The 12,319-nt window shown below is 38.2% G+C and overlaps 1 protein-coding gene across 3 annotated transcripts in view; it reads right to left on the bottom strand.

Moving 5' to 3' along the window:
• Positions 1–91: 91 nt before the first annotated feature.
• KCNQ3 (potassium voltage-gated channel subfamily Q member 3) overlaps positions 92–12,319 on the bottom strand; it is a 208,741-nt gene continuing 196,513 nt past the window's right edge. For all 3 annotated transcript variants that reach the window (XM_032694352.1, XM_032694358.1, XM_032694366.1), the window contains 4 exons: positions 10,906–11,037; positions 8,842–8,940; positions 6,974–7,058; positions 92–6,197 (listed from right to left, as the gene is read on the bottom strand). In XM_032694352.1, coding sequence (XP_032550243.1) covers positions 5,460–6,197; positions 6,974–7,058; positions 8,842–8,940; positions 10,906–11,037 — 1,054 coding nt within the window. In that variant the 3' untranslated portion in view covers positions 92–5,459. The remainder of the gene's footprint in view (positions 6,198–6,973; positions 7,059–8,841; positions 8,941–10,905; positions 11,038–12,319) is intronic.

Here is a 12,319-nt window from a genome sequence, read left to right as displayed (position 1 = left end):
GTCAATGTCTCTGCTGGGGGTATATTTGACAATGTGTTCTTTGAATATGCATGAAGATATTGTGATTTAAATGAAAATAAATCCATCCACATCATAATTGAAATTTCTATTTATTAATAAGTGGTGCAGTTTTTAAAGACAGAACATAAAAAAATCAGTTAAGAAGTATTGTTTGCATAATATATTGAAATGAACATATTAAAGTTGTTCAAATATTGGACAGTGCCAGAATAGAAATTACACATACTGTTTAAAAATTACAATAAATAATATTATAAAGAGCACTAAAGGCCACTTGTATAAAAGTTGTGTTCCCTTGTCAGCCAGAATCTGAAAAAGCATCTTTGTAGCATGGAGAAAATTTCAGTGAGCAAGGCACAAATACTAGTAATAATAAGATGCTATAACTAGAAAATAAAATGCAGTTGGCTATGTAACCTTCAGTCCCAGCGTGTTCTCGATGATGGAATAGGATCCCACTTTCAGTATTTTGTTTCACTTAACTTCAGAGGGAAGTTACTCAAAGCTGAATTTGGAAGAATCAATACTTACAGCCTAAATAATCAGAAGCAAAACTGATACCCAGGATCTTCATTCCCACAGCGCCCAGCTAAAAACACTTGAAAATGGCCCCTTATTCCTCCGTACCTCTGAAAATAGTCTTCCAGGGTGAACATCCACATTCAGCTGGGCTCCTGAAAAAGTGATATCCCACCAAATTCAGAAAATTTAGGTCTGCCCTCTTAGGCACCTAAAGCTTGGTGGTGGGGGCTGTGGGGTGCAAGGAGTCAAGATCCAGCTCTTTCTCATTTGCTCTTCAGTAAAGCAGTACAAATTTAGCTCTTACCTAAGCAGATATGACACCTCTGCAGCAACTGGGTTCCCAGCAGGGCCAAATTTGCTCCTTACTCTGAATTTTCTGACTGCTTTAGGCTGTGATCTTGCAAACTGGTTGGACCTCGGTGCTTGCCTGAAGGCCACGAGGCAGCGGCCGCGCTACGCGCGGGTTGAGGTCGGGTTGAATTTGTGGTGCTCCCTGGCCACGACTTGGAGCAGAAAAATTTTAAACTACTTCCACTCTGAACCGTAACAATGCAGCAAAGTTACAGATAAAAACAGAGCAAATATAGCTGAAGTCAGTTTAGGGACTTCTTAATCAATCTCTCCACATGTTGAATTCCCTTTTATTTTGATGGGAGCCAAACTGATTAATTCAGTGCAGGGAAAAGCCAAGGCAGCAACAACAGCCATTACCTGACTAGATTTTTTTTTTAAGTTTTCCTTAAATAGAGCATAAACTACACTTTCTATAACTGCATACTTCAACTAGACATTCTGCCTTAATCAAGTATTCCCACTTTGAATCTAAAATGAGGAGCCTCAATTGATAATAATGCTGCAAAGAGAGGCACACAATGTAAACACAGATTCATCTTTTTGAAAACTTTCAGATGTGTGGCATTCACTAGGGACTGAAAATCAGGCTAAAAATGTAGCCCAGAAAAATGTTTCCAGATCAGTGCTGTCTTTCACAAGGAAATTAACAAATAAAGGCAGGTTAGGACTCAGCCCTGCTCCCACTGCATCAGTCTGAGAAGGTTTCTGAATTCAAGGAGAACAGAGAAAAGCTCCACACTTTCTGATTATGAAAAATATCTCAAGGACTGAATTAAGAGTCATCAAAGAGGGGAGTGGTCAGTTCTCTTTTATATTAACCACATATAAAGCAACTGTCAGTGTCAACTGAGATGTTAGAAAGATCTGACCCAAAGAGCACTGGTAGCTCTTAAATTGAACCATCGCACAGAAACAGAAGGAATAAATCTAATTAATTCCTATTGTGACGACTATTGTTGACCCAGACAGCTCTCTCAAATGAAATTGTGAATTACATGTGGAAAAAGATCCTGACCTTCTAAATGTTACCAGGGTCACACATATTTTATTTTGTTTTGTCCAGTATCTATGGCAGGCACATAAACTGCAGTTCAAAGGTGGATGCTCTCTGTGGACTCATCTGAACTACAGTCTGATGAAGTTTGTGTGCACATCCCAGATCAGGGATGGTCTCCAGATCTCGCCTGGCTGGTGACACCTTGACACATTGTCTGTGGTCATCACAGACAGCAGAATTGATGCACACCCTATTTTTAATCCAGATGATGTAGAGGGCAGAGAGCTGCTAAGCACATCACCCTTCTGAACAGAGCAGCAACAGGTTTCAGTGTGAAGAAGTGTGTAGGAAGAAATAAAATAAACCAATCAGATCTTCCTTGTCCCATTTCTTGGGTCTTCTCCACAGATTCCACAGATGTCCCCTGCAGAGGGTCTTGTTGATTTTACCACCAGTGCTTTTTAAGAAGAGGGAGAACTCATCTGGCCAGTTAGCAAATCCTTAAATATTTCATGATGTGGCTGCTAATACCTGACCTGGTGCCTTTAAGCTGCATATAGCAAATTGGTGATGACAGGCCATAAAAAACACTAACTTAAAGGCAGTTGAGCTGGTAAGTATACAGAGTGCAGGGCAGCCCAAATTCTGCTTTCTTTGGGGCTGCACTCCGTGTGCAGGTGAAGACTCATCCAAGTCTCTACCCTTGCTTGGATTTTCTCTTGAACATACCTTTATAATGAGGCTATTTATGGATTTTCAGCCAGAGTTAATAGTGAGTGAAGATTCCTTTTGTATCACCTGGCATGGGAAAGAATAGAAACTTGAACTGAAGAATTTAAGCGGGAATTGGACAGGGAACTGCCTTGATTTTTGATTGCTCCAATCCAGAAAGCATTCTAAGAAGAACCAAACTCAGATGAAATCAGTGGGAATGACAGGCCCTTGACAAATAAGCAGGCTTGTCTAGCATACACTTACACCAATTTCAGAAGTGTAGCAATGTTAAAGTAATTTTTCATTGTTTTTCATTCTCTTGTTGTGTGAGGGTTAAATCTCACGATTTGCCACAGGCATCTATTCCTATATCAGAAAGCCTGCAGCAGGTGCAAACCAGATATTTCCAAGAATCATCAAAGGCCAAAGAATTCTTCTCAATATACCAAATTATAATGAGTTTGTCAGTTAGTTTTATTCTCTGTAAATTTAGCCACAAAAATTGCACCAAACAGAGATTATCTTTCATGTCAATGGCTATTCTGTCAATTAAGTAATTACCAAAATTGTGCCTCATGTCATCATAGTTACCAGCCTCAGAACAGCTCCATGGACTCAGGCCAGTCTTCAAAGGCTGTAACTGGTCTGCATTATTTACTCCACTAACAACAGCAATTTGTTCTCCCTGAAGATCCATCCCAAAAGGATGCAGCATGATTTAGCAGAAGAAGCAGATGAAGTAAGAAGATCCTAATCCTTTAGATGTCTCTTCCAATACAGAATAAACAATGAAGATGAAGGCAATGCCTACATCTGGAAAGGAATAGAAGCTCCTGGATGGAATTACTGTTAGGAGATGTCAACAATGCTGAGGAATTGAACATGAAGTTTCCTATAGTGGGCAAAACCCAACAAAATATCGTCTATTCAAGTGCACTCTGTCCAGGGCTGTTCAATACCCACTAAGTACTGGGAAGCCCAGTAACGTGTTCTTGTGCTCCGAGTGTGCAAAGGATGCTCAGTTATGCAGCTGCAGTATAATACCAGCAGTCACTACAGAAAGACCACTTTCTAACATCTTACATGAACCAAATGCTTGTGTCTTTGTTGGTCAGTGCTCTGGCCATTGTGTGGAGTGACAGGTGTCGTTCTTGACAGGAGCCATGACAGAGAGGCTGCACCTTGGATCAGTGGGGTAGAGGTGAGAGCCTTCCCACTGACTGTGGGTGTCTCTGATCATTTGACATCAAAGCAAGTCACCCTCTGCTCCCTGTGAAGCTGACAGTAATTTGGTCATTGTAGATAATTGAGTTAAAGGTGAGATGAATCTCATCCTAAAGCTGATGTGTGCCTTGGTTCTTGTACCCTGTGCTCACTGACTGCACTGCTTAATTTCCCACCAGCTGTAAAGAGTGTACAGCCATCAAACTTGAAATCAAATGGATGGTATTTTATGGACACCTCGACTGACACAGGTAAGACCTGCATAGGATATTCAGATAGGCTTAGTTTCACTAGCTTTTTAGGTACTACATTCCCGCTGGTGAGATCTTTGATTTGTTTCTTCCCAGTGGGTTGAATGAATTTCCTGCTCTCCCTCAATATAATATCCAATTTCTGTGAAAATAATATTTGGACAAGGCTTAGGGAGCATCTTGACCCCTCTGCTGCTCAGAGACAGGTGACAAAAATGGTGTTTATTTATTCACACATAGATCTTAAATATGGCAAACATTCATGGATTTGGAGCAGTCTATTTCCAAGAGAAGCAGTAAACAGAGAGAAACAGATCCTGGCAGCATCTCACACTGTGGGACTCACAGAAGACAGAATAATGATGTTCTGCACATCTGAGGAGCTCAAAGCACTTGGCAAATATTAGTGACTTGAGCCTTACAACCTGTGTTTATGTGTGGAAGTATAACTCCCAATTAACAGATTGGGAAACTGAGGCAGTGTTACATTATGCATCTTACTCAGCAGCACACAAATCAGTGAACGAGTGGAGTGTATAAACCTGGACTTCCCTACACTGAATAACCTTATTTTTGGAACAGAAAGAAAATTTGGCCCCATAAGTAACAAATCAACTTAGCGAAAGATTTTCTATAAAATAGCATTGCAGTCACACTTTGAGCAATTTTATAAACACTAGTGAAGACTTTCAAAGTAGTTTGAGGGATTTATATTTACATTTTACAATAAATAAATAGCTATGATCAATTCCATAAGGTGGCTTTGATGATTTAAAATTCTACCCTTAATTTAATTTCAACATTATATTTCAGGGGTAATTATATAAGAAATCACATGAGAAACACTTAGTTCAGAAACCCATTTCAATAAGGTCATACTTTGACTCAGCTTTTTCCCTGCTTTTGACATTAGAAGTTCTTGGCTAGGTTGGTTAGAGATTGACTTATACTGAAAAATGATTAATACATTATGTTTCCACAAAGGGATATTGCTCCTGAAAATATTTTTACTTTGCTGCTCTGTTTACAAAATATAGCAAGGACCACCATATCTTGCCTGTTATCAATTCACCATTGTTGTATTGAAGAGTATCAGATAGATATGTATCATAGAAGAAATCAGCTGTACCATTTATACAGGGTAAAGTCATGCAAACCATGCTCAAAACTAAGCTCCTTAGTTTTGGTAGCATGAAAAAAACTGCATTATTAAATCGTATGAAATGGTGCAGAATGACTACCACTAATATCACATGCATCTTATGCAGCCATTGGTGTTTGGAACTAGTAAGCTTTGGGTGTAGAGTAAGTGAGATATACAAAGTATGCTTACATTACACGGAGAAGTCAACCAGTGACTGCCCCCACACACACTTTTAGACTGGCTTGTTCGAAGGGGTCCATATTGAATCTGAAATCCCATCTCCTGTAGAAGACAAAGGCATGGAGCCACTTGGTGTGAAAGGGTCTGTGTCTGTGTCTGTCTCCCCCTCTGCTAGGTAGCGTTTCTCTCTCATCCACGCCGATCCCCCGTTGGGGCCAAACGGGAAGTCGTCTCTCTCCTGGGAGATACTGAAGCCACTTGGGGAGCGCTCGAGTTCCTCATGGTTGACTGAGAGAAGGGACAATGGAGTGTCACTGTCTCTTGTTAGGCTCCTTCTCTGCCTTGGAGACACCTTGTCTGAGTAAGGGCTTTGTAGGTCTCCTTGGGAGTGGTAGCTAACCTGGGAGTCCATCAGCGTGAATATAGGCAGAACTGTTGGCCTTTCTGCATACGAAGTTGAGGAAGGTGTGGCTTGCAGTTTGCCAGAGTTTTGCCCACCTGTTGATAAAGGTTGTGAATGAGTTGTATGACCTCGTGCTGAGAAACCATAAGGACTGACTTTGTTGACTGGAACCTGCTGGAAATTGTAAGGAGTTTCACGAGCACACTGCTCAGTGTATTTATATACTATTGTTTTTAATTCAGAATATTTGTTTTCTTCTCTCTTCTCCCTTGCAGGAGAAGCAGTTTCTTTCAATGGACTTATCTCGGCGACTTGTATTTGCAGCTGTTCCATATGATGCATATGCATATCAACAAGAAAATCCAGTTTCTTCCCCATGTCATTTACCTGAAAAATACCAATGTCATGACATTGCCTCAAGTCAGTTGTTCAACAAGAGAATCCATGCTTCCATACATGCACTACCTCCAGCAATGGTGTGCTGTCACCTTTATTGATCATGAAGGTAATTACAGGATAATCATGACCTTCCCTCACAAGCTGGACTGCAGTGGATGCCAGCTTATCCTCTAACTGCCTCAGAATAAGAAGACCTGTCCCTATGAACTGTGCCAAAAGAATTCTTAGTGTAGCTGGATATTTAACAGTCCAGTATCCACCAGCAGTCTACAACATTATTACAAAATCTTGATACCATATGGTAAATAGCCATTACCAAAATACAACATATGGAAGTACCTCTGCAGACAGACCTATTCTCTAACTCTTAACAGTCCCACAACATCAGGGTTACATTTCAGGACTCATTCCCTTTCTCTTTTGATAGGGCCCAAAAATACCTTTGGAGGCAATCATTTTGAGTGCCAGACCCTGCAGAAGAAGGGGTTGCTCACGACAGAACATCAGGTATGATGAATATGGCGTTTAGGGAAATGAAAAAGTCCCACTTAAACGTCATGGTTAGGATCTTCTGCCATATATAATGATATTGATTCAACAGGTTTCAAAATGCACACATCCCAGGTAAGTAAATTCTATCATGAAAAACTAACAACCAGCAGTAGAATTCTTCCTGGGTCAGCCAGAGTCATACAGAATTTATGTCAGCTCTACCACTTCTGTACAAGCACCTCAGCCTCCATCATTGTCATGAAATTACATACCTGTCGTTCAACTTTGACAAATTTGCCCATCATACTTTGGTCTTCAGTGTCTGCTGTAGATGCTTTGGCTACATACGGATCATTTCTACAAAGAATTAATAATTCTAATTAGTGCTTAATTTTTGCATCACAGTAAGCAATTTCTGTCAGAAACAATTCACATCTTGGTGATGCATTCTTATAGACCCTTGGAGACCATTTAGTTATTTATCATAAACACAAGAGTAAAAATTCTATGTGATTCTAATTCAATTCTAAAAATTGTACTATTGATTTTTAATTTAATTTTTTTTGTTCACAATTAAGATAAAAATTAAGAAAAAACAAAAGCAACAAAATTCAAAATAATGTTGAAATTAATCTCTGACTTGGTGGAATAATTTCAGGTTTGTGACAAATATCAAGATAGTCTAGTTAGTGGGCCTGCAGATGGCCATGTGTTTTCAAATCTAATTCTTTATAATTAGTGTATTTAGAGACTGAATCTGAGTTTCAAGGATGAGTGTGGTTTTTTTCTCGATTTCATTAAACCAAATAATAAGTGGCAGAGACTGGAAATGCTGAAAAGAGACAGTCTGGCAGCAGATTCCAGAATGAATTTTCATCTATGCAATTTCTTCCTTCCTGTCCACCATATGGACAAACTTCAGGAGGTAAGAAGATGATCTCTAACTAAAGAGCTTTGATTTATAACTTCATGGGAGCTAGGCTGCTCATGATCAAGTTAAAACTTTATCAAATGGTTTCTGCAGTTCTGCCACTGGTGATTCTTTATGGTGTTGCTGAGTTGAACACCAGGGTTGTGCTGTGATTCTTGCCCTGACTGCCTGGAATGTGACTCCATCCCCCAAACTCAAAGGAATCTGTGTCTTCCCATAACCTATGCCAAAGTTTAGGAAAACAGTTTCTAAGCACTTGCTCTTTAACATGAATTGTAACGAATACACTAAAACTTTTAACAGGTCCAGTTCTTCACCTTCTGAAAAAATCCAAAATACAGCTGTGACATTACCAGAGCAGAAACTATAACTAAAATATGTCATATTTTCCACATTGAGTTATTGGTGATATGGGCTCATTCAATTTTTGCAATCTGCTTTGTTTCCCAAATGATCACTGTCTCTTCCATATGCTTATGTCTCTCTCTTCCCATTTACATGGGTTCAGATTTTTTCCAGGGTGGATAATTTATTTTCTGTAAGATTGCTTTTGTTCTGAGCAACTACAACAGCTTTGGGGACAGATTGTTGATCTTGTGTGGTTCTTGATGGGTATTTATTGACAGATTGATAGTTGTAAACAACAGAAGAAATGTCATTTATTATTGAATTTTTGCTACCAGGAATGCAGCAATACAATAAGATGCTGCAACTTTCACACCCAGAAACCTGGTATTACAATTTATTTTGAGTATCTCTCAGCAATCATTGTTTTAAAAGCAGCAAATTAAAAATCTTTGCTTGGCATTTGGTGGGGGCTATAATGAAGCTTTTTTCACTTTGGGAAGATAACTAGTTTACTTTCGAACTATTGTTAATTTCAAGCTTTTAAGTGAGTTTACTAGTTGAATGTTAGAAATTCAGCACATCAGCAATCAAATGTGCGTAATTAATTTAAAATCATATTTCCAAACTGTGGAGAAGCTGACCTAGACAAATAAGAAGCCATTGCTTAGATTTCCATCATACTTTGTTTTTAGGTAAGGTAGTGACTTTCTGGCTCAACATTTTACCCACATGCATATCTTACAGCAACATATGCTCTCAGTATCATCACTGTAACTGTGGCTGAATAAAGGTCATGCTTATTGGTATGAATTAACTTTTTATTTTTGGGCTGTGCTAAATACTAGGCATAAAAAAATTCACCTGGGAGACTGTTGTGAAGGGTAAGAAAAAGCTCCTCCTTTTTGGGATTTCTTATGCTTGGGAGTAGATGGAGGTCCAGGTGTAAAAATCATATCTACTCTGAAAAAAAGAAAAGTGCAACCGCATAAGTCCATCTCCAAATGCTAACAGGTGACAGAATATGCTATGCATGTCTGAAGAAAAGATTCAAAAAGAAAGCAGGTATTGATTTGGTAATATGTTGAGGGTCATGGTGTGTTTGTTCTGTTCTGGGTCCACAACCAATACACTGAATTGCAATTACGTGGTAATTTAATGGCAATTAAGTAATGCTCTAGCTCACAGTTTCCAAATTTCAATATTTGAAACACATGACTTCTTTTCCTTCAAAGGAACCAAACAGCATGATTGTCAAAAAATCCCCAATAGCAGCTGCTCTTAAAAATGTCAGGAGATCCATCAGGTTCTGTGCTGGATAATGAAAATCAGAACTTGGTGAAAGGTAGAATTCCTTAAATTCTTAATAAACCAAGGACATTCTGGCAGTTGCTGTATCTAATTGTCCAGTAATATTTTTGTATTTACTATTTTATTTTTTTTAGTTTGAAAAACATAACTTTAAATGAAGTTTCACAATGAATCCTACTTGACTTTTTATTTGGCACAAAAGCAAAAGGATTGTTTGGAAGGCTCCAGCACATTAAATTACACTCTTTTACTATATCAAAATGTTCTTTCATTTGGCATATCCAGCTGCTCGGGTGCAAGGAAGTCTCTGTTCTTTCAGCCCACACCCCAAACTGACCTGATATCAGTCAGCTCTAGTGCACAGACCAGCTGCTTGTATGATCAGACAACCCATGCATTGCATGGCTTCACAGTGCCCCGTGGAGTTTTGAAAATGGAACTTGAAAAAGCTCAAGGCAAGCCTCACAAAGATAGCTAAATATTGGCTAGGCCTCCAAGCACTGCTGAGACATCAGTCCATGTCTCTTCAAACTTCTATGGCTCCTTGCTATTCATAAACTCAACAAGTAGGATGCACCTCCCTGGTTGTGTCCAGTTGCAATCAATGGAGATCCAGCCAACACAGTGAAGAAAATTTGTGAGACAGTAAGGGAGATTCAGCTGATCCCATGAATACATCTGGTTTAAGCAGGGATTAGATGGGCCATAAAGCACAATTGTGCTGGCTAGCTCTCTGTTAACCATAAGAGGAATCTCACGTGGTTTTGCAGGATTATGTTTTTTCTTCAAAGACTTCTATAAAGGTCTGTATAGATGCAACATGGCTGTTGAAATTTTGCAGTTCTGCCAGTGGTGATTCTTTATGGTGTTGCTGAGTTGAACACCAGGGCTGTGCTGTGATTCTTGCCCTGACTGCCTGGAATGTGACTCCATCCCCCAAAGCTCTGACATAACCACTGTATGAGATGGACCTAATCATATCAAGCACTTTTAGTGCTGCCAGGAGTCAAGAGAGTATCTGAGAGGTACTGTTGTCCAAAATAATGCAACACCTCAGTCTGAGGTAATGGAAGGATCTCTAGTATAAGACATATAGAACCCATCATAGATGGTGCAGATTTCTAATATCATGAGCACTCCTCAACTTCCTGAGTTCAAGAAGATATTACTGCATTAAAAAATCTAAGCTCATGTGATGAAGAGCTCATTTTACAGAGTAACAATGGTGGTTTGTGGAACATAATTAAACAAAGAAAGAAGTTTTTCTAGAGCAATAATAGTGAGGTAGGAACCAGACATGTTATATACTTGAAAAAGAGATAGCCCAGTACATGGAAAATCACTTCGAAATAAGAAATTACAATGTCCAACAAAAGAACCAGAGCAGCCTCACAAAGCCAAGGTCTGAGTGTGCAGCAAGGGTTGCTCTCCCTCAGCCCATTCATGAAAGGAATTGTCTGTGTGGCATTTTGCTGCTCAGACTGACTGGGGACCTCAGTAGACCAGCTACACTATGCAAAGTCATAGCTTCCCGGTGACCTTACACAAATAGGCCGAGTATGCCTTTATTTTGCCAACAAAGCTAAACATTTTCCCCATTAACCAGAAGATTCTTACCTTGCCTGAAGGTATTTTATTCTGGAAAGCATATCAAGATGCCCTGCTGAGTATTGCTCTATCACATCCTTTACATCATAAGGCCTCAAAGTCTCCTTGAATTTTTTTTTATAGAGACGAAACTGTAGTATTCTGCATAATAAACAGAAAAAATATTAATTTATTATATAAACTTCATAATGATAATTTCCAGTTTCATCAAATAATTGATAAATACACTGGGTGTTTGGAAATTGAGCACATTATTTCCAAACAAGTCAATAAAATATAAGCAGAGAATCTCTAACATCATACCACATTTGGAAATACTTTTCATAATTAATAGGATAAAACAAATGGTTAAAAGCTACAGAATCTTATTTGGAGTTTGAATTTTAACAATACAAGCCATGGGAGATTTTGAAGCCGTGATGTTGAAGTTGTTTTTTAATGCTTTGGCCCATTATAAAGCTAATTTATAGTATATGTAATGCTGAATCATTTTCATCTTGGGTTTCATTTTGAACCTCAGAGAATTTTGGATAGGAAATGCAAATTAGATATAAATGTGGAAGTTAGGAAGTTAGCAGCAGTTCAAGTTGTGAAGAAAAATTTTTAAAACTCTTTGAACTGTCCTTGAAGAATCAGCAGTATACCATTTTTCTTGTTGTTGTAATGATAATAATATAATTGCTGTTATTATTGCTATTATTATAAAATGACTTAGTAATTAGTAACAGAATTCTTATAATAAGGACCACTGCTGGCCAGAGCACTTAAAAAATATTTGGCATTATTTTTCTTCATTCTTTTCTGTTTATACATTGTTTTAAACTGTTAAGTCTTGGTAAATTAAACAAATAGAAGAAACATATTTAAAGAATGAAATCTTTATCTTCATATGTTTTAGGCTTGGGTTCTGGGGGTTTGTTTTCTCAGTAGTCCTCATGTTCTTGTTGGTCTGAATTGGGGAACTCCTGTTATCTGTTAAGATTCTGACTTGTTTTTTATTTAATGTTGGTGGTTTTTTTAATGTTTTTAAAATCTGCATAAACTTTCATTTAGCAAACATAATTCTATTATGACTCTTTAAGGGCTGCTGACTCTTCAACTCTGTTGCTTATAAATCTTTCAAGATTTCAGAATTATATCTATGCCTATTTTAGCCAAATCATATATGAAAACAGAAAAATTATACATTAAAAGACATAAATGAAAAACAGGAATCACACTGTTAGCAATTTCAATTTAAAATCTCCTTGGTCATGACCCTGAAATCCATTAAGTGGTGTTGTCTGAAAGAATTACTTCCCATTAACATTCAAGGTCTGGATAAACTACACAAGAAAAAAAAATCTTGGCTCCTGATTGAGTTTAAAGGGAAATTGCATGAATCAATTAGATTTGGACAGGATGTGGGAAAGAAGTTTTGCAA

Source organism: Chiroxiphia lanceolata, chromosome 1 (assembly GCF_009829145.1).
Source record: "Chiroxiphia lanceolata isolate bChiLan1 chromosome 1, bChiLan1.pri, whole genome shotgun sequence".
Classification (NCBI taxonomy): domain Eukaryota; kingdom Metazoa; phylum Chordata; class Aves; order Passeriformes; family Pipridae; genus Chiroxiphia; species Chiroxiphia lanceolata.
This window is presented reverse-complemented; position numbering and strand designations above follow the sequence as displayed.